At 39.1% G+C, this 26,955-nt stretch overlaps 1 protein-coding gene across 2 annotated transcripts in view; it reads right to left on the minus strand.

The window, feature by feature from the left end:
• Nucleotides 1-26,955, minus strand: part of CEP120 (centrosomal protein 120) — an 80,626-nt gene that overhangs the window by 23,001 nt on the left and 30,670 nt on the right. For both annotated transcript variants that reach the window (XM_047083897.1, XM_047083886.1), the window contains exons 12-19: nt 26,487-26,669; nt 24,406-24,502; nt 24,159-24,311; nt 23,285-23,374; nt 14,258-14,350; nt 12,930-13,091; nt 10,509-10,631; nt 3,458-3,556 (exon numbers count right to left, since the gene is read on the minus strand). In XM_047083897.1, coding sequence (XP_046939853.1) covers nt 3,458-3,556; nt 10,509-10,631; nt 12,930-13,091; nt 14,258-14,350; nt 23,285-23,374; nt 24,159-24,311; nt 24,406-24,502; nt 26,487-26,669 — 1,000 coding nt within the window. The remainder of the gene's footprint in view (nt 1-3,457; nt 3,557-10,508; nt 10,632-12,929; nt 13,092-14,257; nt 14,351-23,284; nt 23,375-24,158; nt 24,312-24,405; nt 24,503-26,486; nt 26,670-26,955) is intronic.

Genomic DNA, 26,955 nt, shown 5'->3' on the forward strand with positions numbered 1-26,955 from the left:
GACCCATTTATGTTTATTTGTTTGTTTGTTTGTTTTTTACAGCTGTTACTTCCCCAAGTTAGCAAAGAACAACAACAACAAATTTACAGCTTGGAAACGCAGACTTTTGGGAATTAGACGATTTTTTTTTTTCCCTAAATCATTAGAAGAGTATGTTTTGTTTTTTTTTTTTAATTCACAGATTGACTGTACTGGGTCACCTTTGAGTAATGGAAATCTGTTTAAACATTCTTTTGGCAATAGGCACCCAGCATTAGATCTTATTTCCAAGCTTTACCAGCTGGGTTTTGTCATTAACATTTATTAACAATCTAAGATATGGCTTTCCCCATCTAATCCGTACTACACAAATGTTTTGTATGGCCCTCCAGAGGATTTTGCTGTGACAAATTACTGGCAGAGATTATAGCCCCGTGGCTATTCACCAGAGGCAATGTAAAATTAACATGGTACTAATCCAATTTAAACAAGAAGTTGCACAAACAATCCTCTGAACAAAAGCAGATAGAGGATTCCAATTTTATATTCAAACACAATAAATGTGTTTTTAATAAAAAGTTCTAGAAAAATATGGTACTTTCACACATATGAATTGTGCCTATTTGATGAAGCTATTAATTTTAACCCTATAAGAACAGTTAGTGGCAGAGCACAGTTTGGGATGGTCATGGCAAAGGCTTATATTTGCTCTTCAAGTACCAAACCTCCAATGTCGTCTGTGGAACATCAGTGATTCCTAGTGACCTAAAGGTTGTTTACAGTGTTGTTTCCAAAGCAGAAAGTTAGTGGGATAAGGAACAGAATTAGTCTCGAGGAAGATTACTGCACTCAAAGAATGAGGCTCTTTTCTTGAAGAAATAGTTTAGAGTTGAATTCTAAATTTAACGCCGTTTCCTTAATACATAAAGTAACTCACGGGGAAGCATCTGACTTTCGTGATAGCCTCTCCTACTAGAAACAAACAGCAAAATTATCTGCCCATGCTTTTTAGGCAAGGGGGTAGAAAATACATAGGACAAAAGGGGGTAAATGTAAAAGAATGGATGAAATGGGAAGATTCAGAAGGTAACAAAAGGGTACAGGAAGGAGACATTTCAGTCATTAACGATTACTCCTCTCTCCAAAGGAAATGCCCTCCTCAACGCTCACACTTTTCCACCTTTTCATTACTGGTTCTGGTAATGCCCCATGATTCATTCCCTTAGTCTCTGAGCCTTCACTGTGTAACTTCTTTAATGGCAGGCACCATTTTCTACTTCTTCCCCATCTCCTCTCCGTACTTTGGCATCCTGACTGGAGCTTCTTCTCGCTCGAGGTCACTTCAATTCTCATTAGGAGAGCTGGTCTAACAGTCACTGATGCCATTTTCCTTGCTGGGATGTGCCAAACCATGACTTGTGCCTGGATACTGTGTCAGAAATCCCTAAAACCTTCCAGGGCTCACTTTCTTCTTCTCGAAATCCTTTCATTATTTGGCTTCCATGGAATAACCTGATACCAGCATAAAGGGGAAACAGCCGGGACCCCAGTCCAGTCCAGTGGCTCTAATCCTTGCTCTCTCACTCGTGACCTGTGCGATCTGGTGCACCTTCCTTAACTTCCCTAAGTCTCCATTTCTTTCATCTAGAAAATCGAAATTCAGTTACCAGCTCTACTGCGATCTTGGTTAGGATGAAATGACAAGGTGTGAGGGGCCTGAAATCATGACCGCCCTCTTGCTCTCTGCCCGTTGGTTCCATCATCAGCTCTCAGGCCTCCTCTGCAAACCTAAGAATGCTCAGTTTTATCTACCACAGCTTAAATTCTCACATCTGCAAGGAGCCCAATCATCCTCCCAATACCAGCTGCATATTTCTGAATGCTTGCTGAATTTCTTTTGGCAAAAGTCAAGATGTCCACATTCGCAAGTCCTTTCTCCTCCTTGTATTACTACCGTTATTTCCATACTGGAAAACTCGCTTTGCAGACACTGAGGCTTCAGCCTTTGGCATCATCTTCAACTTTCTACTTTGCATTACAATCAGGTAAAAACGGGGCTATACCAATCTACCAAAACCATGTTTTGGGGTTTTTTTCCCCAGGAATCTGTGTGTCACGTTCCCACTTAAGTTCCAGTCCTGGTTACCTGAAATTACCTCTAAAATTGACCCTCCTCTCTTGTCCAAGTAGAGTCTCTGCTTTCCACCTTCCTGCATGTTTCCTATACTCATTTTGTTGGTTACATTTATAGCATTTCCCTCCCTGCTTTCTTAAATCACAACCAGCTCACCAGAGGTCTATCTCAAATACTCCTCTTCCACAGCGTCCTACTTAAGTGCTATTAAATAGATGTACTTTCCCCTCCTGCCTCCTCAGGATGGTTCTTGTCACGGCTCTCACTCTTAAATATAAATGTTACATTTATAATTTTCTTCCCTCTTAATAAATTGTAAGCTCTCTGAGGGAAAGACTTAAGTTTTACATACACCAATAAATCTAGGGCAGTACTGTGAATACAGGAGGCCCTCAGTACACGCATCTGTCCTTGATCCTGTGAACATTTATAAAATACTTTCACTTCGTGTAATATTCTGTTATGCTTACAATCTCAACTCTTCGACAAGCTACATTAAGGCAAACTGTACTGTTTATTCTCCTGAGGTCTTGTACATACCTCTCTTTGAGAGCAGTAGGTGTTTAGTGCAATACCACAGAGATGTTTAATAGCATTTGCTGGTCATGGAGACAGAGAAAAAAATACAATTATGAAAGACCCTATGTGCCAAATTTCACTCCGAGTAAACAGATCATTAAAGAAAGGCGAAAGTTTGAAGGGTTAGGTCAAGTAGATTAGAGTCTAAGGAAAAACCTTGCTCGCATTTAATTGATCTTAATCATTTGAGCAAATTTCACTCCAAAATAAGAGTAATTTCTCCTGAGGCTTATGGCATTTGTTATTTAGTAGTAGGAAGAAGAAGAAAAAAGAAGTCTAAGAAGAATTCAGGAAACCACTATCACTTGTAAATTCTTGTAAAATTGTGCAAAAATTGTGATTCCTTTTCTTAACTGAATAAATGACTAGGTCTTCTAGGACTAACATTTGAAATCAGCTGTTCAGCTGGAGGACATGTTAAATTTTTTCAGTTATTCTGAAATTTCTCTTCTGAAAGTTACTTTCAATGGAAAGAAATTAATACTAAGACAAAAAAAATGGCCGTTTTATAAGTGAAAGTGAAAGAAATCATTCCTAATTTCTTCTGGGGAGGACAACAGTTGCCAATTTGAAAAAAAAAAAAAAAGACCTAAGAGTTAATTTTTTTATTAAGAAAACAATCTTTTAATAATCTCAAAAATAGCCCTGCAGATCCAAATGTCCACATATGAACGTAATAGCTATTGCCAAATACGCATACTTTTAAAGAATCAAGGGGAAAAAGACATAAAAAGAAGAATCCATCATCAGCTATAAACTACATACCTGTTTAAGTCTGGCAAGTTCTTTCAAAGCTCGTCCCCACTGCTGCTTGTAATGTAGTTTAGACTTAGTTGCAGATTCCAACTTCCTTTCAAGTTCAACCTAACAGTGATTAAAATCGTATCAAGTGAAACACTATACCACTGTGTACAATCACTGAAAGATAATATATACAAAGAGTCTGGCTTAAGAAAAGAGTTTATACAGTGTAACATACGACATCATCTAAAACTGTTATATAATTTACTATAAATATTATGGCACATGAACATTTTCTTGTTTAAAATATAGTCGTATTTTTACTGCCTAACAGCCTATACTGAAAGGAACGGAATCAGTCTTAACCTCCAGACAGTTACTATAAATGTATTAAAACGTGTATAGAGTGCAAAACATTCATTTTTTACGAAAAGCAGTCCTTACTGTTAGCATTCCAATTTAGCTGGCACTCGACATCTCAGAAACCTAGTTCTTCCTTCTGGGGGCCTATCATGAGATGGAACTTGGTCTTACAACCCCGAGAGCTAGTAGAGATACTCTTATAACTCTATTGCCGCAAAACTCGGAGAGTGCTGAGAGCAGGGAGATCTTTTATCAGAAAGCAGTTTACTGAGAAAGAGGACAAAGGGGAAAATATTTTAAGAATGTTAAAATAAACCTGAGAGTAGGAAAAATAATGCTCCTCATAACACTAACTTTGATTTTCTATTTTTCCTCAAACATATAAAGAAAAACATGAAAGTGATTCCATTAAAAAAATGGTTATTTATACTTGCAGCAGGCAATCTGTTGTGCATGAACCGAAGCCAACTTGGCGATGTTCTGGAATGTACGTTCTCAGTGTTTCAAACCAAGTACCAAACAAATTCATGAAGCCAACAGACAGTTTTACTATTTAAGTGATAATGTAATAATCTGCCTGAATTACAGCACAATACTGTGACTCTAAACTGGTCTAAGTTTTTTATATCAAGTCTAGTTTTTCCCATACACACAACTCTTCATGTTTTGCAGGAACATCAAACCAAAGGCACAGTCCCAAAATTCAAACTTCAGAAAACGTGTATGAAAACAAAAGGAAAGGAAAAGCAGATTGCCAAATTCCCTTCACAAAAGACCAGAATATTCTCTGCAGTAATATATGAACTCATGGAGTCACGGTCTTTTCTGCTTTATAAATCCCTGGTGCTTGAATTTAAAGGTGTTGACATTTCACAACTAGACTTCCATGTCTTAAGTTGAATAAATACTCTGAGATTATCAAAGGTGACCTCTTCTACTTGTGCCCCAAAGATTTATACATATTACTTGGTAATTTAACAGTAGGGCATAAGTCAGAGGAATAGCAAAAATCGTTTTATATTGCTGGGATAAAAGGGTAGTATTTAATTATAAAAGTGATCATGTCCCTGGGTCTTGGAGGAGGTCTGGTAGCCTAGACTGGCCCAAGGATGAGGGTTAGGAAGGGATAACCCCAGAGGGATCAAGTATATCCCATGGACTGACTCAATAGAAAAGGCTGGATAGGTTTTATCAGTTTTGCCAGGATTATCAAAATCACATTTGCATATTCACAGTTAAATTTAAAAAAAAAAACGTAGTTTGCAAATTTCAGATTCAAACCCCACTTTTCTAATGCATTCCTATGACCTAATCAGTGATTCCTAACCTTTCTTCTTTTTTTTTTTTTTTTTTTTAAGAATACAACTGCCTCTGTGATTCTAAGGAAACATAGGGGACCCAGTTCCCAGAAACATGCACGCGACTAAAGATTTGAGAGAACTCCAGGGCATTCAAAGACCTTGAGTTGAAACCTCTCCTCTTGAGTAGATCTAAGGCTTGGGCAAGCTTTTCACTTACCTCATGAACCAAGTTACAGATTTCTCATGTGAAAACTCACCTCAGGACCCAGAGTCCATTCAGAGGCCAGTGCAGGCAGAAAGCACAAACCCGTGTTCACTCGTTCTCTGTCTCCCTGTTTCTAGGCCCACAAGTCCCATTCTCTGCTCAGTGGATGGCACCGTCTTTGTCTCTGATGCCCTATTCCCCACTGTCACAAGGAACTACAGAGACTTCTCCCTGGCAGAACTTGGCAGTTTTATTCTTCTATGTTGCTCCTGCCCTTTCCTTAGCCCACGTTCGTATCTTCTCCAGTCTCCTCAGCCTCCACACTTTTCTGTCTCCAAATCCCGCAAACCACTGTCAGGTCACTTTACTCTCAAAGATGCCGCTGCTGCTACTTGCCTGCAGGCTGGAACCTACACTCCTCTGCCTGTTTTAAGGTGTTCCAGAATCGAACTTCTGTCCTACTTGCTGCACCTATTTCCTTGGTGTTCCTCAACAAAAAGCCCTCTACTCCAGCCCGTAGGTTGGTGTCCTGGTTCACCCCCCATCACCCAATTAACTTCCTACGCCTGTCACTTTCTTCTCTGCTTACTTAAAACTACTATTTTCTCAACTGCAAAGAGTTTCTATCATATTCCCTGGTATTTGATCACACACAGTCACTTCAGGCTCCTTGAGGCATCTCTCCAATTTTATTACAAACTCTTTAAAAGTGAGGTCCCGGAAGGATCATGTACTTTTTCTCCTCTTTTTTCTCTCATCTTTCCCTTTGCCTTAAGACAGGGGTGGACCCATGGTAGCTACCAAATAATCATAAATACATAAATTTTGGCATTTATCTTCAACTTCAGTCTGCCCTACTATATTAATGTTTTCCATATTTCTTTTATTTAAAAACCTAATTATTTTTAAGCCATCTAAGAGACACTCCTAGTTAAAAGCAAATCATAAACTATTCTTGACTTTTTAATAAAAGGAATGAAGAATTACATCTGGTAAAACTGTATCTTATTTTACACCATTTTAGTGAAAATTGAAGTATTTCTGTTAAACTGAAGAGAACAGGTAATCAGCAAATGCTCTCTATTTCACATAACCAGAAGTTATACAATGAATAAGATACTTTTTCACTTATGTCTTTCTTTTTGTGCGTTTATGTCCTTGTTATTACTTAGCAATAAGAAATAAGATTCTGCCCTCTTCTGGCTCCAAACAAAATTTACCAAGAATTTTCACCAGAGCTGAGAAGCTGTGTTTTACTCAACACTTAAACATGCTGGATGAGTTCCTTGGGTCTCAAACAGAGGCAGTTTAATTATTCATTTTTTTTCCCCTTGCCCTTCACAAGTTCATGGCACTGTTTACATTTTTGATACGTTGAGGGATTTTTATCCTTTTGGTAGAAGTATAGTTGGAAAACGGGATTTAAAGAAATCACATAAAATGTATTTCTATGGCAGCTAGTTACCAACTTTCTATTCACAAAAGATAAGGTTCTAATTGTGAGATATGTGGTCTCTGAAGGTAAAATAAAAACACTCTTTGACGCTTAGTGTCTGTGCACTTTAGCTATCTTTGGTAGGTACCACAGAATTCACAGTTGTAAACAGGGAAATAGTGGAATACTTGTTTTTAATCAAAAGAGGGGTTATGGGGCACCTGGGTGGCTCAGCCAGTTGGGCGACCGACTCTTGACTTCGGCTCAGGTCACAGTCTCGCGGTTCGTGGGTTTGAGCCCCACGTTGGGCTTGGTGCTGACACTGCAGAGACTGCTTGGGAGAGCCTCTCTCTCTCCAAATAGGTAAAATAAACTTTTTTTTTTTTTAATTTTATTTGTTTTTGACAGAGAGAGAGACAGAGCATGAGCAGGGGAGGGGCAGAGAGAGAGGGAGACACAGAATAGGAAGCAGGCTCCAGGCTCCGAGCTGTCAGCACAGAGCCTGACGTGGGGCTCGAACTCACGAACTGTGAGATCATGACCTGAGCCGAAGTCGGATGCTCAGCCGACTGAGCCACCCAGGCACCCCCCCTTTTTTTTTTTTAAGAGGGGTTAAAAATGTCCAACTGGATTCAAGTTCACTGATAGAGAAATTCAAAAGGCCCAAGAATCAAATGGAGAAACGAAAAGATTTTCCAGGTATGTAAGAAGCAGAATCAACAAGGCTTGGCAGTTAAGTGCACGTAGGGGTAAGAAGAGGAACCAGAGATAGCGTGGCAATGGACAGGCTGCAGCAAGTCAGTGAATTCAGAAGCAGAACAAACTGGTTAATACCTGCTTCAAACCCTCAAAAACTTATTTTACCACACCCTTTCTTGTCGCGAGCTTTTCTACATATTATTCACCCTTTCTGCCTCTTAAATAGCGTTTCTACTTCCTAAGACTGACTCTTCTTTGGTCCACTCATCCCCTCCTCTCTCAAAGCTCAATTTCTTCTTGCTATTAATTGCTGCTTATCCTCAATCTAAAAATATTCAGGGGCACCTGGGAGGCTCAGTTAGGTCAGAGTCCAACTCTTTGACTAGAGGTCGTGATCCCAGGGTGCTGGGATCAAGCCCCACATGGGGCTCGGCCTTGGGCCTGCTCCCTCTGCCCCTCTCTGGCTCACTCAAAAAATATCTCTGTATATGTGTATGTTCGTAGATTTTCCACCTACCATATAAGGTTTTAATAACATGAAGCCCCCTGGTTACATATTTTCCTGGTTTTTTTTTTCAATGCCAAACTTTTATAACCCTCTGTAGTTTTGCTTCTTTAAAATCTCTTACCTGCAAAACATAAGGCCCTTCTTCAACCGTTCTTGACTTGGCTGTCATAAGAGATGACTTCTATTTCCTTATTCTCCAAATCCCTCCTCTTAGCACTGCACTAGACTGTCTTTACTATGTCTCTGGATCTTTTTAGCCTCCTTCTCTGACTCTTGCTTTTCGTACCTGAGGCCGTAGTTCCCACCAACTTGTCTGGGTGTCCTTCCTAAAGACACCTTAGACCACTTCATCTAAATCCAAGGCGGTTAGTTTATTCCAGTGATTCCAAATCTTTATCTCTACCCCCTTTTCTCTCTTCCTACTATACTTGCCTATTTGTTAAAAAACTTTGTTTAATTTTGAGAGAGAGAGGGAAAGAGAGAGTCTGGGAGAGAAACCCAAGAAGCTCCGAGCTGTCAGCACAAAGCCTGACGCAGGGCTCAAACTAATGAACTGTGGGATCATGACCTGAGGTGAAATCAAAAGTCAGACACTTAACCGACTGAAGCAGCCAGGCGTCCCATACTTACCCATTTTCAACCCCTCAGTGAACTGCTCCGCTTCAACGTTTTCTGCTAGAGTCTCAAATGGAACCTGCCTAGAACCATAATTCTCTACAACTTTCAACCTCCTCAAAAAGTTCTTCCTGAAAATTCCTCACTCCTATTAACATCCATTAAGCCAATGTAATACACTTGAGAGTAATCTCTGACTTTTCTTACCAGATGAAATACAAATTCTTTAACTTAGCATCTAAGGTCTTCCCCACATATGGCCACAAATTATCTTAACTTCTAGCATTCTCTTATCAGCCCTGTTATTTTTGAGCAACTACCACAATACTTAAACTCCCAAGTTCTAGTCAAGCTATTACCCGAATATGCAATAGGCTTTCTAACCCCTCTAGTTCTCTTGAATACTTCTTGGAATACTCTCCCACACACACTCACTTATTAACGTGCCCTTTAGATTCTATATCTAGTCTCCCTTCTTAGTTTACCTCATGTGTTGATTTCAGAAGTAGCTTTGTCTCCCCTTTGAGTTCACGGCATTTAGTAAGAGAGAGTTAGATAGTATGGTAAGCTATTACCTGCCTTTCACTTTAATTATCTGGGTAAGTTCCCTGCCTCTTTGTAGGACTCGTCATTTATTTGACTCGCTCTGGAACGTTTTTAAATCATTCAGCATAGCATTTAGCACAGCGCCCAGGAGGATGCATCTTCGCTGGATAATGAAAAACCAGTTCTGTCATTTAGCATCCTGCCAGGAAACTGGTTATACAGGTAACAGGAAAGCACAAATGCTAGAGAGGATAGGATGAGGCAACCAGTGATAAGCAGGAGCATCCAGGCCCTACGTCTCCGGGGTAGGAGGGACTACAAAAGCAAGTACCATGGGTAACAGTTCTTCCTACTAGGAACGCAGAAACATGGATTGTTCATGCAGTAGGGACAGCCCAAGGCAAGCTGGAGAGAACGTGTCTAGCCAGAGGGGAAACCATAAAAAGGTGCACCTACTAAGAGAGAAGGGAAGCACACAGACAAAGAGAAGAACGAACTACCCTGGCAACTTCCTGACACCCCCTACCGATCTTCTGATAGTGCCCCCTAGTGGCTACATCTGCAGTGGAAAAGAGGCAAGGAAGCCTTCAATAGAATGTTCAGTGGACAATGACAGGCCGTGGCTGACACCATGAAATCCTGTAACTTCTGAAAATTATTCTCTTATTACCTGTGTCATTTCTTGGGTAGGCTGTATCTTTTTAATAATACCTAAAAAATACTAAACGATAAAATGCAACAGCACATACTGTCAAACTTAACATTACACATTTTGGACAGTACACAGTTTTTAATGCCTCGAAGCAGAACATTCTTCCCGTTTGCAGAGGATCACTATATAACTAGAGGCAGGACCTGGCCTCCAACCGCAAGAAACAAAATAGGATGGATATCCCTTCTCTGGGCTCAGAGGAGAGCGTAGTCTTGTGATTGATACGAATGCTCCTACCTGGGGCACTGAATCTACTGGGTAGTAAGTAATATGCAGTCAGCATTCATGATGGCAAGACTGGCTGTTGAATACGGAAATCAGGTGATAAGGCAGTGAAAGCACCAACAATAGCAAGAGGAGACAGTTTTGGGACAGGATAGGCCATGCTGTGCTTCCCCCTGTTCTTGTACATATTTTGGAAGTTGTTCTTTAGCCTTCCTGAGAGTTCTGTGGATTCCTTTATTTCTAGAGTTAGTCACTTCTGTTTTGTGCAACCAACAACTCTAGTTAGTATATGCTGTAACTGATAGAAGTCAAGAAATTCAAGTACTGACAATGTCATGTGTCTCAAATGCTGTTCTTATTTGATATCAGAATACTACAGTGAAATGTCAGTACATTTTATATTCAAATAGCACCTACTGATTTTATAAATTAGCAGAATTAAATTGCCATAAACTGACACGGGTACCTTTTCCAAGGTGAGTAGATTTATTTCAGACTGAAGGCGGATTTCTGGTTTGTTGCTTTGCTGATCCTTGAACTGATGGAACTCTTTTTCCAAAATCTTATACTTATTTTCAGCATCATTAAGCTGTATTAAAAAAAAAAAAAAAAAAAAGGATGACAGCCATTTAAAAAGACCAGTATGCAAAGTTCAATGCTACAGAATTCAACAGTCATTTTTTTTCTTATTGTAAAGCTTGTTTATAGTAGAAAATTTAGAAAATCCATAAAGCATAAAGAGGAAAATTAAGATTTCTAGTAATCTTAAAAATTTAGTGAGTCAACTAATTAACAATATACAAAAACTTTTATTTAAGAGTGTGAAATGTGTTAGAAAACCAGAATCATGAGAACATTTTTGCTCAACTTTAGATGGCAAATGAAAGTCACTTTATAAAAATGCTTATACTATATCCTTAAGATGTCACGTGTACGAGAATACTATGCACATTAGATAGACCAGCTAATGACGATAAAAATAAAAAACTTAATTTTAGCGCGGTATTTATTGTTCTTATAATTTGAAACTGTAAAAGTTTCATAATTCAAACACTATTACAACTTAAAGTCATTTCAAGATGATTTAACTCAACCCCTTCATTTCTGTGGATAAGACATTTGAGGGTTTCAGAAGCTCAGCTCGGCAGTGCCCAGGATCTAGTCAGCGGCAGAGACATGAACAGCTCTCAAATCTATTCATCCCCTAGAATAATGCTCTGATGAAAGGAGGCAATACTTTTTAAAATTAAATAAAACAGAGACTTACCTGGACTCAACACTCTATATATAATTTCCCTTAGAACACTTTCAAAACTACCAAAACAAAACAAAAAACCAAACAGAATATAAGAATGTTCTTTTCAAATCTGGGATTTTTTTTTTAATCAAATGCAAACAAGGACTGTTAAAGATGCCTTCCATAACCCTCTAGCAAGTATTAGATAAACCCATTTATCTACTTACTAAGACATAAGACTTAACTAAATTTGAAATGCTGAGAAAATGGGTGGCAAAAATGGAATATAAATTATCAATAATCAATTCTTGTTTCATGCCAGTAAGCACAAATAATTCTAATTAGGGTTTAGTTTATCTAGCATCTTTAGGTAATGAGGTACTCTATTACCTGCAAAGTCTTCCTATGGCTGAAGTTTACTTCTTTGAATATCCAAACTTTGACTTTTCAATTTGGAAAAAAAAAACCTTTCTCAAGCATCTCTCTCATTTATTTCTGTTTTAAACAAAAGCTAACAGACTTAAAATTTGGTATTTTTTCTACCATTCAGAAACATTACCATAAATTTTTATTTTATTATTATTACTGAGACAGAGAGAGACATAGTGTGAGCGGGGGAGGACAGAGTGAGAGGAAGACAAAGAATCCAAAGCAGGCTCAAGGCTCTGAGCTGGCAACACAGAGCCCGAGGCAGGGCTTGAACCCATGAACCATGAGATCATGACTTGAGCAGAAGTTGGATGCTTAACCGACTGAGCCACCCAAGTGTCGCAGAGACATTATCATAAACAATTACTGTGCCTAAAATCAGGTTGTGCAGAAGTAAGCTATGCGGCACACTAGGCTTTTTCTTTTGCTAAATGTCCATAAGTGACACGGATTGTTTGAGTTCTGGGAACTGCTTTTATATTTTGAAATATAGACACTTATCTTCATCACCTTTCACTGAAAGAATGATCAAAGAGACAGTCAGTCTGGGACATACTTAGAAAGGGGACTCTCTCTGAAGCCATGGGCAGCAATACGATTGTTTAGTACAAAGTAAGTCCTGGGCCTGGAGGAAGTCCAATACTGGAGGGCTAGGAAAAGGAAAAGGAGCCTGAGAGGTGGCCAGAAAGTAGAGGAAGACCAGGAGAGTGGGGTTAAAGAAGGGGAGAGAAGAGAATACACAATCAGAAGTCCAACAGTGTTGGAGCTGCCTGATTAAGAGGGGGAGTCAAAGTGATGAGCCACTGGTGGCTTCGCTGACAAGGGGCTGGAGCCAAGGGGATGGGGTGTGGGGTGGGAAGGGCCGAAAGGTGAGAGTAAGGTGAGGAGCGCAGACGATGCACTCACGAACTGGCGTTCTTAACTGAATTTGGTCCAGTGACACATGCACAAGATGTTGGCCAAAAGGCGATTTATCAGAAAGATGTTGAGTTACCTGAAATATAGTTCAATATTGTGCGAATAATGACAAGGGAAGGAAAATTATTCCAAGGTAGTCTTTAGCTTTGATTTAGGAAAACAAGAGCCAGCTTAAAGTATATCGGCATCTTGGTGCAATCAACATCATCAATAGTTCAAACCACTGTGAATTTCTCTAACTTTTCAGTGAACTCTTCCTAGAAAACAAATAAACTCTAAGTGATGACAACTATTTGATACCACCTGCTGCTGCAGTCGATGTTTGTCCTCTTCTAGCTGCTTGATCTTTAACCTTTCTAGTTCTACTTGGTGAACACAATCTTCTCTGGCCCTGCGGATGGAGTCCTGAAGTTCTTGCAGGTTCCGGTCACGTTCTGATTTCAGTTCCTTCCTTTCTCTTTGAACCTAAAAACAAGTGCGTCTTTATGAAGCTGGCTTAAAGGCTCAGCTACAGTATGCTGTTCAATATTCTATTATCCTTCTACACAATGTTTACAATATTTCCAATTTTATTTTCATATCCTTTTCCATTGTCCGAGTTCATGTTGAAGCACAATTGAAATTATACATTAAAAAAAAATTTTTTAATGTATTTATTTACTCTTGAGAGTGCACGTGTGAATAGGGGAGGGGCAGATAGAGAGGGAAAGAGAGAACCCCAAGTGGGCTCTGTGCTGATAGCACACAGGGCTTCAACCCACATTGCTCATCCATCATCATTTAATTCTAAAATACAAAGTGTATCCAAAACTCTATATATGACTTATATAAATTCAATTGAAAAGGCCCTAATCACTTAAAATTCCTTTTTGAGTAAAACCCACTGTATTACCTAAGCAAATATACCCAAGTTCCTTTTCTTCTTTAGGAATTTCTTCTATTCTGCCTAATCACACAGAAAGTAACAGAGCCTTCATATTGGAAACAAATACATTTAAGGTGAAACATCAATTGAGAAATTCCAGAAAATGTAGGAGGATCAGGTCAGAGTGAAATGCTGAGAAAAATTTTAAGAAACACATATGGTTAGGACAGGAGCATACAAATTTAATGTGGAAGAAATTCTAATAATTTGAAATGATTTATGTAGTAATTGAAATAAATATTTAGGCTAAAATTTATCAAGACCTAACAAAAATGCTAACTAGGCATGGTATTAACAGAAGTTTTCATCCATCCTTGGGCTCTAACTTTTAATCGACAACCAGGTGGGATATTCTTGTTACTGAGAATGACATCCGAATTCTAGGCCCCTCAGCCTGTGCTACGTTTTCTCTATGCTCTGGGCAGTGTGACTATCCAGTCCCTCCACATCCCGGGGAAGAAGTGTACTTCCGCAGAGTGCAGCAGTCAGCCAAAGCTGGCTGGCCGGCTATTAACCATTTCAAATAACAAACACTTTGCTATGTATTCCTCACATTCTGACATGTCAAAGATGCTTTCCTCTGCTGAACAGCAGTTTTCTCCACCATGCCTACAAGACAATTTCCATGAAAGGCTTTTTATGAAATATATTTTATAATAGCATGTACCTCATGCATGGATTCCAGGAAATAAAGACATACAGTTACCTCTGACTCTGCAATGATCAGCTGCTGCTCTCGTTTCTCTAAGTCAATTAGGGTTTTTTGAAGTTTTCCTTCTAGGACAGTATATTCAGCCACCTAAAATATAATAAAAGACACATTATCTTTTCCCCAACTTTCAAAACACAAGCAAATCCAACAATGCATACATTACAACTTACTGAAACACAAGTTCTGGGAATAGGAAACTCATGAATTATATCCACCAAGTCAGAGCAGAAATTCCTTCTAGTACTGTAAGTGAGGGCATCCCTCTAGCTTCTGCTTGGGTATCTCTAGTGACGTTCAATTTCCAGAGGAAGGTCATTCTCCCACTGGGCAGTCAGGCTGCTAGTAAAATCTTATGTGTAGTCAAAACCTAGCTCTTTAAAATCTGCCTTCGTCACTACTCCAGTATTCCTCTGACGCCCCCTTCAGCACATACACTCCTTCCCTGCAACGAATCCTGATGCTAGTTCGGCTAGCTGGTCAGTTTCAAGTCAATTCTCCTATGGGTTCAGGTCCGATCCTTTCCTACAGTTCCAGTAACTGAGTTCCTAATTGCTTCTGATGCACCACTCCCTGCTTGGGCCCCAAGCCTAGTACCTTAACCTCCAGGGGCCTCTAGTTCTGCCCTGCTCTTCGGCGGTGAGATTCCCGTTCAGAGAAAAGACGCCTGCCAGTTCAGCCTACACAGGATGGAGGAGTCTTTACGGTTTTCTGTCTTTCATTTCTAACTGATCACTTTTACTGCGACTTCCTGAACCAATTTCTTTGTTCTCACCAACTGGTTCCCAGGTTTCAGGTCCATCCTAACATTCTCTCCCACAGTTAATAAGATCTTGCTTTAATCCTCCTTCATCTTATTTCTACCCTTTAGACAGAAGGAAAAAAAAATCTATCTTCACATATTTGGTCTGGAAATAGCCATCATACATCCTCTCACTTTTTCTTCTCCAAGAGAAACACAAGTTTCAGCTATTACTCACATATTAATTACAATTTCCACATCGTCTAACATCTTGGATCTAATCTACAGTCTAGATTCTAGATTAAGTCTTTTTAAATTTTTTTTTTTCAACGTTTATTTATTTTTGGGACAGAGAGAGGCAGAGCATGAACGGGGGAGGGGCAGAGAGAGAAGGAGTCACAGAGTCGGAAACAGGCTCCAGGCTCTGAGCCATCAGCCCAGAGCCCGACGCGGGGCTCGAACTCACGGACCGCGAGATCGTGACCTGGCTGAAGTCGGACGCTTAACCGACTGCGCCACCCAGGCGCCCCTAGATTAAGTCTTTTTAAAAAATGTGGTACCCAGATGTGATCTCCCTACTTCATAGGCCAAAGAATGTCCACTGCCTAAGATGAAGACAACGTGTCTATTACGTTAGTCTAAACCTGCACGTGCTATTTGAGGATCCTAATCACAGTTTGCTCCGTCAAAGAAAATCCCCAAAGCTTTTGTTTTTAAACCTGGGATAACTATAACAACATACCTATTGTCCGAAAGATTGTTTCGACTACAGAAGTTGACATTTGTCCTTGTTAAACTTTAGTTCAATGACTTAGGCCTGGCATGCTAGACAATCATGAGCCATCACCTATTCATTCTGTTCAATCTACCACCCACTTTTGGTTTATCTCAAAAAAATGCTAAGTGTGCCCTACCGCCTTAAAAAGTCTTAGAGAGGTAAGTAAACAGGATGGTGGGTCAGTATTCAACTGTTCTTCCTCTGGCAACTGAAATGCATGGGTTCCCAGAGCTCTGTCTCAGGAGGTCTCCTCTCCTACTACCTGACCTCAGGGGATGATCTTAACTACCTACCATCACATATCCTAAGCACTTCCAAAACCAGATTGCAAAGTCAAAACCCCCTCCAGAGATTACATCTGTATCTCTGTATCTCTGTCTCCAGTATTCCCTATGTATCTCAAACTCAAAAGTGAGTAAAAACCTGAGATCATAATCATTTCAATAACAAATACCTATTGAATACCTAGGAGATGTGGGTAAAACAAAGTCTTGTGAACCTATATTCTGAGGGAAGACAAACTATGAAAATAGAAGTGGATGTTTAACGTAATTCTAAGTAAATACTAGGATGAAAACAAGCAGAACGAGCATATAATTAGCTCCTGGGGGCAGAAGAAGGCCTATTTAAGACAGAATGATCAGAGAAGGCCTCACTCAGATTATTTTGAACAGAGACCAGACAGTGCCTCTAACAAAAGAGTCTTCTATAGATCCTGAGGGGGACTTAGGGAGCATGTCTGAGGAACTACAGAGAGGCCAGGTTGGTGAGAACAGACTATGTGAATAGAAGGCTGACAGAAATGAGGTCACAAAGGAAGCTAGTAGATAGATCACATAAGGCCGTGTAGGACCTGGTAAGAAACAGGAGTTTTATTCTATGCGTAATGAGTAGGAGAGGTTTTAAGCAGAAGAGTACATAATCTGACTTTTGGTTTAAAAGTCTCAACCTTGGTGGATATGGATTTAACAAGCTACCGGGGTCAGGAAAGAGGACAGAATTCTGAGTTAAGAAGTAACTGTAGTAATCTAGGAAAGAGATCAGGAATATTTAAACTAAGGTAAGTAGTGAAGAAGGTGGCTGAAAGTGGTTCGTTTCCAGAATCTGTACTCAATACAGAGTCAAGAGAATTTGCTGACAAACTAGATGTGGAACGAAACAGAGTCAAGGGTAACTTGCCTTGTAGCCTGAGGAGCTCAGTAAAAGGTATTGCCATTTATTAAGATGGGGATCAACAGGAACAAATTTATACAGGAGGGAGACAAAGAGCCTGTCTCTAGACATGCTCCCTTTGATTTGCTTAGCAGAGAATCAGTTGGCAGTGTAGTATAGGCAGCCGAACAGCCACATGTAGAGTCCAGTGAAGAGGTTGGAGATACAGACACACACACACACACACACACACACACAGTGAATAACTGTGTTTAACTTGTATATGATGCTAAGAAAGTGGATGAGAATACTTGAAGTGTAAAAACAGAAAAGAGGTTCAGGGACTGGGCTTTGGGGCAAGCCAATAAAGCCAGCAGAGGCTGAGGGGGGGGGGAAGTTCCAGCATGAAAATTGCCAAGGGGAGACCAGTGAATTCAGTAGAAGAGTAGGAAAGTATAGGAAGGGGAGTCAAGTTGAGGAAATGTTTGAGAAAGGGAAAGATCCAATCAGGTGAGGATGAGGGAGGGTTGGCTGAGAACCGCTCTGGGAAGAGAAGGAATTGATTAGGGAAAGCAGTAGGATGCGAGGGTAGCACTGAATATCCCTTAAGGCTTGAGACCTTAAACCTCCGTAACTCCATTTCTCTAGCTCCTGTTCGTCTTTCCTCCTTCATCTTATCATGGCTATTCCTGTTCAGCCTTTATTTTCTTTTACAACTCATTATTGCTTCCCTGGCCTTCCTGACTTTGGATCCACATTCCTCTATTCTGCAACAACTGTTCTAAAATGAAAATCTCACTTCCTTGTTCTCTTACATAAAAATCTTCATTTAAAAAATAAGTTTATCAAATTTCTACCTTTCCCAAGCAGGTTTTATCATCTGAACCATAGAACATAAAAAATGATCTAACTGATTATTTTCTCCATCTTCTCTTTAATGGCACACAAATCTACCATTGCTGAAGCACAGGAGGAAGTGAATCCACCAGCAACAGTGCCCGCTGGCAGGCATTATGGCTTAATTCTCCCAGGAAACCCTGGCTGAGAACGTCTACGGGATCAAGTCTAATCTCCTCAGAATGAAACAGAAGATCATTTACATGCCATAGACGTCTCCACCTTATTTCTTGAGACTTCTCTTCCCTTCTTCCTATATCAAGCTACCTACAATTTCCTTAATGCCGAGCCTATTTCCAACTTCTTTGTTTGGAATTCCCTTGGAGTCTCTGTGGTAGTATCTACTAATCTTTATCAAAGTGGAAGCATGATCTTATCCATGAAACGCTTCCTCCTCTTCCCTAATGCAGAACCGAGGCCTTCCTTCTTGGTAGGTATATGATAGCGATCTTCAGCCATCTGATGGGAAGTCATGTAGAAGACAAACATGATCTCAGCTATATGGAAGGCCACACAGGACCAGAATGTTATAGTCCTAAGTTTGTCAAGTAATGAATTTGTCTTCAACTGTCACTGGGTTTAGCATGTCAATCTGGACAACCAGGTCATTTCCAGGACACTGGTTTCTGAAAATACAGATTTGGTACAGTTACAAATATTTCACTTGACCCCAAAGGCCCCAAATGAGCTGGTGGACTATTAATTGCTTCAAGGTTAACTAAAGCTTCATTTCTTTGGGAAAAAAGTTTATGTGTAACACCAGAGGATGCATTATTTTATGAAAAGAAAACATTCCACAAAAATAATCTGCTCTTTCACAGTTAAAATAATCCTTCCACACTGGTTCCAAAAGATGACCAAAAAAACACTGATAGATTAATAACCGTCCCCCACCATGATACAAATCATTAGGTACACATAAGCTTAAAATATTAACTTATTATGAAATACTAATATACGTGAGTCTAATTAGATGTAATTTTATTTACTAAATATATCCCTTCACTACTGCTTCCTGAATTGGTGGGCTGTTAACTAGTTAGCACCTTGTCAGGCAGGACAAACCTCCTCATAGTAAGTAGATGAGCTCCATTTTACTATTAACTCCTTTTGTGCTGAAGAGCAGAAGTAAATTTAGATGACTGCATGCTGTTCCACCAATATTACCGTGACTCCTTCAGGTAAGTTTTCCAAGTACCGAAGAAGTTATACGTTGTTTTAAAACAAATCAACAGAAAAGGCGTATACACTGTAGATGTAGTAATCACACAGGGGGATTCTCAGAGAATTTAGCTTGAAAAGATTTCATCCTATTCAGGCAAACACTGCTTTTTTTCTCCCCAATTAATCAATTTTACAGTGGCTTATGAAGTTTTAGGAAATGGATCACATCCTAGCTGACCATATTCTTACACGACAGGGCACACATTGTGCTGGATGAGTTGTTACTCTCAAATGTATTTAGGTTGGAAAAAAACCAGCAATCCTATCAAGTTTTTGACAAGACTAATTCAAATAGCCACTTACTAGACAGACCTCATATTCCTTTTTTTTTTTTTTTTTTTTTAGTATTTATTTAGTTTGGGAGAGTGAGCATGTGAGCAGGGAAGGGACAGAGAGAGAGGGTGAGAGAGAATCCTAGGCAGGCTCTACACTCTCAGCACAGATCCCATTGTGGGGCTCGAACTCATCAACTGTGAGATCATGATCTGAGCCAAAATCAAGTTAGATACTTAACTGACAGAGCCACCCAGGTACCCATTGTATTTCATTTTCTAAGCAGAGTTATTATAAACTAGTCAAGAAATAGACAATTCAAGCTGAAATGGTGGGAGAAATTGTATACAATGGTAACCGACAAGATAATTATCAAAATGACAACCAAGCAAAAATTACTTTGAGTTTTTTTTTCAACCATTATACAGACACTGTTTTGTTTTCTTTTTGTAATAGAAAGATCAATTATGGCACAAGTTGGATCTGTCAAAATATTAACTAAGAAAGTTTTTCTGATTTGACTTTTGCAAAACTTAACACAGGAAAACTCTTCAAAAGCATTTAAAAAAATGGTTCCACAATAAACTCTGCTTACCTTAAAAGCTAAATGAAAAATTCTAAAAAATTAAATATTTGATAGCTCACTCAGATTCAATGAATAAAGGATACCTGAGAACTGTAAATCCAACTTAATATAAAAGACACATTTAAGGAAAACTAGTATATTGCTTAAATATGTGTGAGGGCCTCTAGTTTTTAAAGTTTGGTTATTTGAACACTTCTTAAGAATGGATGGTTTGGAGTACTGTTAACTTTTTCTTTTTTTAGATTTTTTTTTTAACCCACTGGTTTTTCAAATTTTTAATGGTTGTGAATTAAGGGCAATAAAATTGAAACAGTTATTTGAAAGCCCAAGGCCTTGGGGACTTCTGCTTGGTCTACTCATAAAAGACTACCTGCCCTCCTCTACAAACACAAATGGAACGACATGCACGAAACAACTGTGTTTACACATTGGAGAATGGGCAGCACAGGACCATCACCACTGACAGAGCAGAGATGAATGAGTCCAGCCCTACAATAACTCTAGCATTTTCCAGACTAAGGCTCAGAGAAGGGGACACCCAGCAGAGCCTCTCAATCTTGCTGAGTTGAGGCAGCAGAGAGGAGACTAAAAAGGCTGTGGGAACTCGAGGTGGTGAGGAGGAGGGAGATGTGCAGAAAGTGAGTGCTGGAGACCAGCAGAGTAGTCCCCTCCAGTCCGAGGTGAAACCCTGTGAGGCTAGGTAAAGTACCACTAGAAAGTTCGAAGATACAGCATTCCCAGAGCTCAGTCAGGAATGAGAATAGTGGGCATTCCTCCTGGTCTGAGGGGAGAGATTGTCATATGCTAGGCATCTTACCATACAGCCCACGGCTACAGGCTCTTCTCAGTTTGCCCTAGCAAAACTCAAAAGGATCAAACTCAACCCAAATAACCTCACACACCAAGATCCAGAAATCAACAATGTAAACTTCACAATTTCTGGCATCTAAGAAAAAATTACCAGTCATTCAAAGTAATATAAAATTGTCCCCCATAACCAGATGAAAAAAATAAAAGAAACCTCAAAATGACACGCATGTTGTAACTAGTAGATAACATATTGTAAATATATTCCAGATACTCAAGAATGTAAAGGAAAACACGAACATGAGGAAAAGTGCTTAAAAAAAAAGGAAAAGGCCTAAGTGAACCTTATAGAGATGAAAAATACAGTATATGAAAGGAAACATTGTGCTGAATTGGATTTGTGGCAAATCAGACCCTTCAGAAGAACCAATGGTCAACTGGAAGTCACAGCAATAAAATATATCCAAGATGAAGCAGTGAGAGGAAAAAAAAGACTTAAAAAATAATTCAATTCTCTCTGAGACAATATGAAGTAGTACAATACATGCACGCTGGACTCTGATCAGGAGAGGAGAAAGAGACACAGGAAAAAATTTTCAGCAATAAAAACCCAAAATGTTCCAAGCTTGATAAAACCCTATAACCAAAGCAGCTCCAAGACTCCAAGCAGGGTGCACATAAACACACACACACACACACAGAATAACAAGGCCCATCAAATTCCTAATGCTGAAAACTAGGGATCAAGAAAAAAAAATCTTAAACCAAGTGAGAGGAAAAAAGAGACCTTACAGAGATAGAGGGCCAAGATAACAAGGCCAGCAGATTTTTCCATCAAGAACGAAACAAGCCAAAATGCTAATGTAACAACTTTACAGACTGAGACAAAAAGCTGTCAACCCAGAATTCTATACCCAGTGAAAATATATTTATTTCAAAATGAGAGATAAACACTTCTTCAAGCAAAAGCTAACAGCATATATCGCCATCAGATCCATACTACAAGAAATGTTATTTATGTGGTTAATAAAAGAGGCTTTTGCTTCAAAGTTTTCTTTAAAAACTAACTCTTGGGGTGCCTGGGTGGCTCAGTCAGTTGGGCGGCCGACTTCAGCTCAGGTCATGATCTCAAGGTCCGTGAGTTCCAGCCCCGCATCGGGCTCTGTGCTGATGGCTCAGAGCCTGAAGCCTGTTTCAGATTCTGTGTCTCCCTCTCTCTGACCCTCCCCTGTTCATGCTCTGTCTCTCCCTGTCTCAAAAATATATTAAAAAAAATAATAATAAAAATAAAAACTAACTCTTAAAAGCAAAAATATATTTTAGGATAATTTATGGAGAAGCAAAATGTATGATGGTATCAACACAAAGAACGCATGCCTGATATACACTGATGTAAACTTATTACACTACACGTGATATGGTATAATAGCATTATTAGCATCAATAATTAATTATAATAGTAGTAGTTGTGTGCTAATAATAAGTTAAAACGGAATATTTTAAACCTTAAAGCAACCCTCCCAAAAAGCAATGAAACAGACACTGGTAATAAAGCAATAGTAAAAATAAAATGGGATCATAAGAAAAGTCAATGAATCCAAAAGAAAGCAGGAAAAGACCAAAAAAAAAAAAAAAAAAGAACTAAGAGAAGGCACCTGGGTGGCTCAGTATCTGACTTCGGCTCAGGTCACGATCTTGCGGTTCATGGGTTCAAGCCCCATGTAGGGCTCTGTGCTGACAGCTCAGAGCCTGCAGCCTGCTTCAGATTCTGTGTCTCCTTCGCTCTCTGCCCCTCCCCCGCTTGCATTCTGTGTGTGTGTCTCCCTCTCTCTCTCAAAAATAAACGTTAAAAAAATTAAAAAAAAAAAAAGAACTAAGAAACGATGGAACAATGGAAAAGCAACAGCAAAACAGATTTAAACCCAAGCATAGCAAAAAACAAGTAAAAAAAACCTAAGTGTGCCAATAATTACGTATTAAATGTAACTGGTTGGTCAGAGCCCTGAAAATAACTTTTGAAAATATTCTAGTCTGCATCCTGCTCCAGTCTCTTGGTGGAGGGCAGTAAGCCATCCTGCCATTGGTTATCTTCTCCCGTTTGTAGCTATGTCATTAACCACTCGTATGAGAGTTTAATTTCAGTATTTGAGAGAAGTGTTATTTTCAGGGTTTTTGTTTTACTCAATAACTTAAGTGTAAATAGGTAAGTACTGAACTTTTGCTTTTTGGAGTAAGATCAGATGGTCTCATTTTTAAAGATGTCATTTATTCCAGGATTAAATTCTTAAAATTACCTTCTAAGTTCTCAATGCTTTTTTATTAGCATCTGATTAGCAACAGATTAAAAGGTGCTATCTTCTTTTTTCATACAGAGGTAGGCTTTTTTCCTAGAGTATTCATTTTTTGAACAAATAATACATTTGCAGGGTTCAAAATCAAAAAAGCAGCCAATACCTTACAGAGAAAGGCCTTCCTCCTACTCCTGACCCATCCATTCAGTTTATCCAAAACAGTATACAATCATTGTACTTTGTTACTCCACAGATTTCCTACAAAAGTTATTACCTTTTTCTTTACGAGTGATTCTCTTTCTCGGTCTCTTTTCTTCCATTCCTCTGCAAGAGCCTGCATATGAGCCAATTCCTTCTGCTTTAGCTACACAAGGAAAGAAAAGTCACAAAAAGCACATCAATATTTCAAACACACAAATCGGTCGTTCTCTGTTAAATACTACTGATCACCAGTATGTTTCCTTCAGACCTCCTCTTTTATTCTTAAAACAAACCAAAGAGAATGCCTGAAGCAAGGGATACCCACAAGATTATAAACTAAAATGGGGCGCCTGAGTGGCTCAGTCGGTTGAGCATCTGACTTGGGCTCAGGTCATGATCTCACAGTTCGTGGGTTTGAGCCCTGTGTGGGGCTCTGTGCTGACAGCTCGGAGCCTGGAGCCTGCTTCGGATTCTGTGTCTCCCTCTCTCTGTGGCCCTCCCCTGCTTGCTTGCGCGCGCTCTCTCTCTCTCTCAAAAATAAATAAAACATGTAAAAAAAAATTTTTTTTTAACTGAAGTGAAGACCTGTTTTCTCTCTTTATTGTGTAAAGAGAGATGGTTCTAGGCTCCAGGAGGATATGGTAAACGAGGGCCTGAAATTAAAAGAAATGTTCACTTTCTCAAACACTGACTTCGAACCTTCAGTCCTAATTTTGTCCAGAAGTCATAGAGAAGGGGATCCTTCTGCATGACTTCTGCCAAACTATCATTTATCGAGTTTTTTATTCTGTTTTTCTCTCAGAGTAAAGTATTCTTGCTATTAAGAGGGCTAGATAGGGTACCCGTGGAATAGAGAGAAAAAAAAAAGTCTACTATGGAGAAGAAAAATATTCTAAGTAAACCAATAAAAAAAAAAAAAGGTTTCAAAGTAACATTTAAAAGGTAACCTGATTTTCGAAAATGTCCTCCTGCATCTCTTTCCACATTTCTAGCTCTAGTGCTGCTTTGTATTCTAAGGTTTCTCGAGGCTCTGTCTGGATTTCTGAAGGACAAGGTGCTGGAGGAAGGGAACATGCCTTCTGTTGCCCAGCAGATAAACCCTAAGACATGAATGAAAACATATTGAAACAAACACATACACACAATGCATTCGATCCACTACAGTCATGTTGTTTCACATTCACTGTTACTTACCTGAGATGAATCAGATACAAGAATCTCACGCATTTTTACTAGTCCATAATCTTCTAGAGTTACTGTGTAAGAAAGATCCATTATCCTGTTGTTTGACCTACACATGAAGTCAGAAATACTTTAAAATTTGTGGAAACACTATGATTTTTCCTTTTATTTCCCCAACGTTACAGCACTGAGTAGGTCACATTTCTTGCATCTGACACTCGCACTACTCAAACCTCGAGACCTTCCATATATGCATTTTACCTGATTACGGAACTCTTACATACAGACCTACGTTTACTACAAGAAGACCTACATTAGCTATAGATTATTTTGGAGAAATTTAAACTCTTACTGCCCAAAGGTAATTACTGCTAAACTTTCATTTCCTTCCTCTCTTCTGTTTTACGTATGTACAGATACACATTGTCCCTTTTTCTCCATGTACATCTGGAGCATTTTCTCATGTTATCAACCTTCATTCAAAAATGTTTAAGTTTTAATGCCTGTAAAATATACTAATAAAATTACACAGTAAAACTAAGACAAAAACTAATTTTCCTACTCTTGATTATGTAGATTCTTCTGAATTCTTACTCTACTATTTTCCTGGGATGAAGCACTTGTACATAAATCTTTTACTGGATGTCAGCACTGCCTCAGGGTAATTCCTAAAAATAGGATAATTATATGTTATTTTTATCATAAAGAGCATCTCTCTGTCTTGTACAGCTGCATGTAGCATTTACCAGAACATCAGAGGAAAATACAGTCTTGCCTACAAGAAACATGGCCTTGTCTAAAATCTATTCCATAAAGCCTTGATCAAGCAAAAACTTCAATGACTGGAACCCACACAAATAAATTCTTAATAATCATTTTTACATTTTCGTCTAATCTCACAACTTTTAGAAGAAATTAATAAAATACACCAAAGCACTAAGTCTCCTAAAACTTCTCTGTCTACAGAGCAGGGCAACACAAGTTCACATTCATAACCAACAGATTTAAAATAACTAGTAATGATTTAATTATTTTCATTGTGTTCTACTTAATGCGACAAAAGAATGGGATTTTTGGAAGAATTTTCAGTTCAGCAGAAGATGTGATTCTCTAAAACACCTGTTGCCAGATCCTCCAAGTGAATAAAAGTTTTACTAATTCTTTGCTCTCTGGAAGGGACTATAGATGGGGAAGAGCAAAGGAAGGGATTTAAATACTACTTTTAGATCTCAGCTTTTTACTGAGCCTGATTTCTTTGTACATTCTAATTATGCTTCAAAAACCAAGGCATATGATGTATAATTTTAAAGTGTACTTAAATTTCTACTGCTAAATTTAAAAAGATGTATTTAAAATAGATGTATTTTGGGGCGCCTAGGGTGGCTCAGTCAGTTAAGCATCTGACTACGGCTCGGGTCACGATCTCACAGTTCGGGAGTTCGAGCCCCACATCAGGCTATGTGCTGACAGCTCAGAGCCTGGAGTCTGCTTCAGATTCTGTCTCGCTTTCTCTCTGCCCCTCCCCCGCTCACTCTGTGTGTGTGTGTGTCTCTCTCTCTCTCTCTCTCTCTCTCACAAATAAACATTAAAAAAAAAATTAAAATAAATAAAATAGAGGTATTTTGTGTAAGGTATGTGAACTTCAGTTTTCCATGGTGGCACCAGATTCCAGGGCATAGAAACCATACTCATTTTTTAAAAGTGCCAAACATTTGTAACATTCTCAGAAAATAGATTTGAAGCAAAAGTTAAAATATTTTCAAGTAGAAAAACAGTCATTCCCAAAGCAAAATAATGTAAAAATACATTATAAATCTGACCTTGAATTACTAAACACACAAACAAACAACATAGCAGGAAATTAAAACCGTCAGGCTTAACAGAGAGGAGGGAAACACGTAAGATCCTAGGTGTTAAGAGTCTTAGAGGGTACAGTGGGATCAGAAAGGTAAACAGTGCTAAAAAGCCAACTAGAATACAGCCCCCCGAGGTCAAAGAAGGACCATCACCACCAAGACGACAGGGAAGCGTAAGGCTGTACCCAGCCAATGAGAACAAAAAGAAGGCTATGGCCATTTTGGGAAATCCGTTACCCCTGTGCTGCTATAAAAGGCACACTTTCACTGTACGTCTGACGCCAACACTGTTCACCACTGGAACCTAAAAAGCGAGTTTTTTCTGAAGACAAGACGTTAGAAAGCTGGATCCTGGCGATTCCCAGGAGTAAATCTTTACTCATTTTGTCCTTGTGCCATAATTCAACCAGCAGTGGAATCCTAAGGAAGAGAAAACAAGTGTTCATATCTTATCATTTCTGAACCAAGTCAGTAGTAGATCTTTGAGTTGCCCAAGCACCAAGATGTTTCTGTTACCTGGGTCGGAAAGGCTCCATTCCACGGGTAACAAACAGAAAATACCATTACAGTTTCTACACCTCTTTCTGTGCAATAAAGAAAACCCACGAAGTGCTATTTTTTACTCTTCCTTCCTCCTTGTAAAATAATATACACACTTGAATTGAGTAAAAAGACGTTTCAGATCTTTTTCTTCACAAATCCATTT

The sequence above is a fragment of the Lynx rufus genome, unplaced genomic scaffold, assembly GCF_022079265.1.
Source record: "Lynx rufus isolate CCGP_SWC_20201006 ecotype Redwood Valley unplaced genomic scaffold, mLynRuf1.p SCAF_1, whole genome shotgun sequence".
Classification (NCBI taxonomy): Eukaryota; Metazoa; Chordata; class Mammalia; order Carnivora; family Felidae; genus Lynx; species Lynx rufus.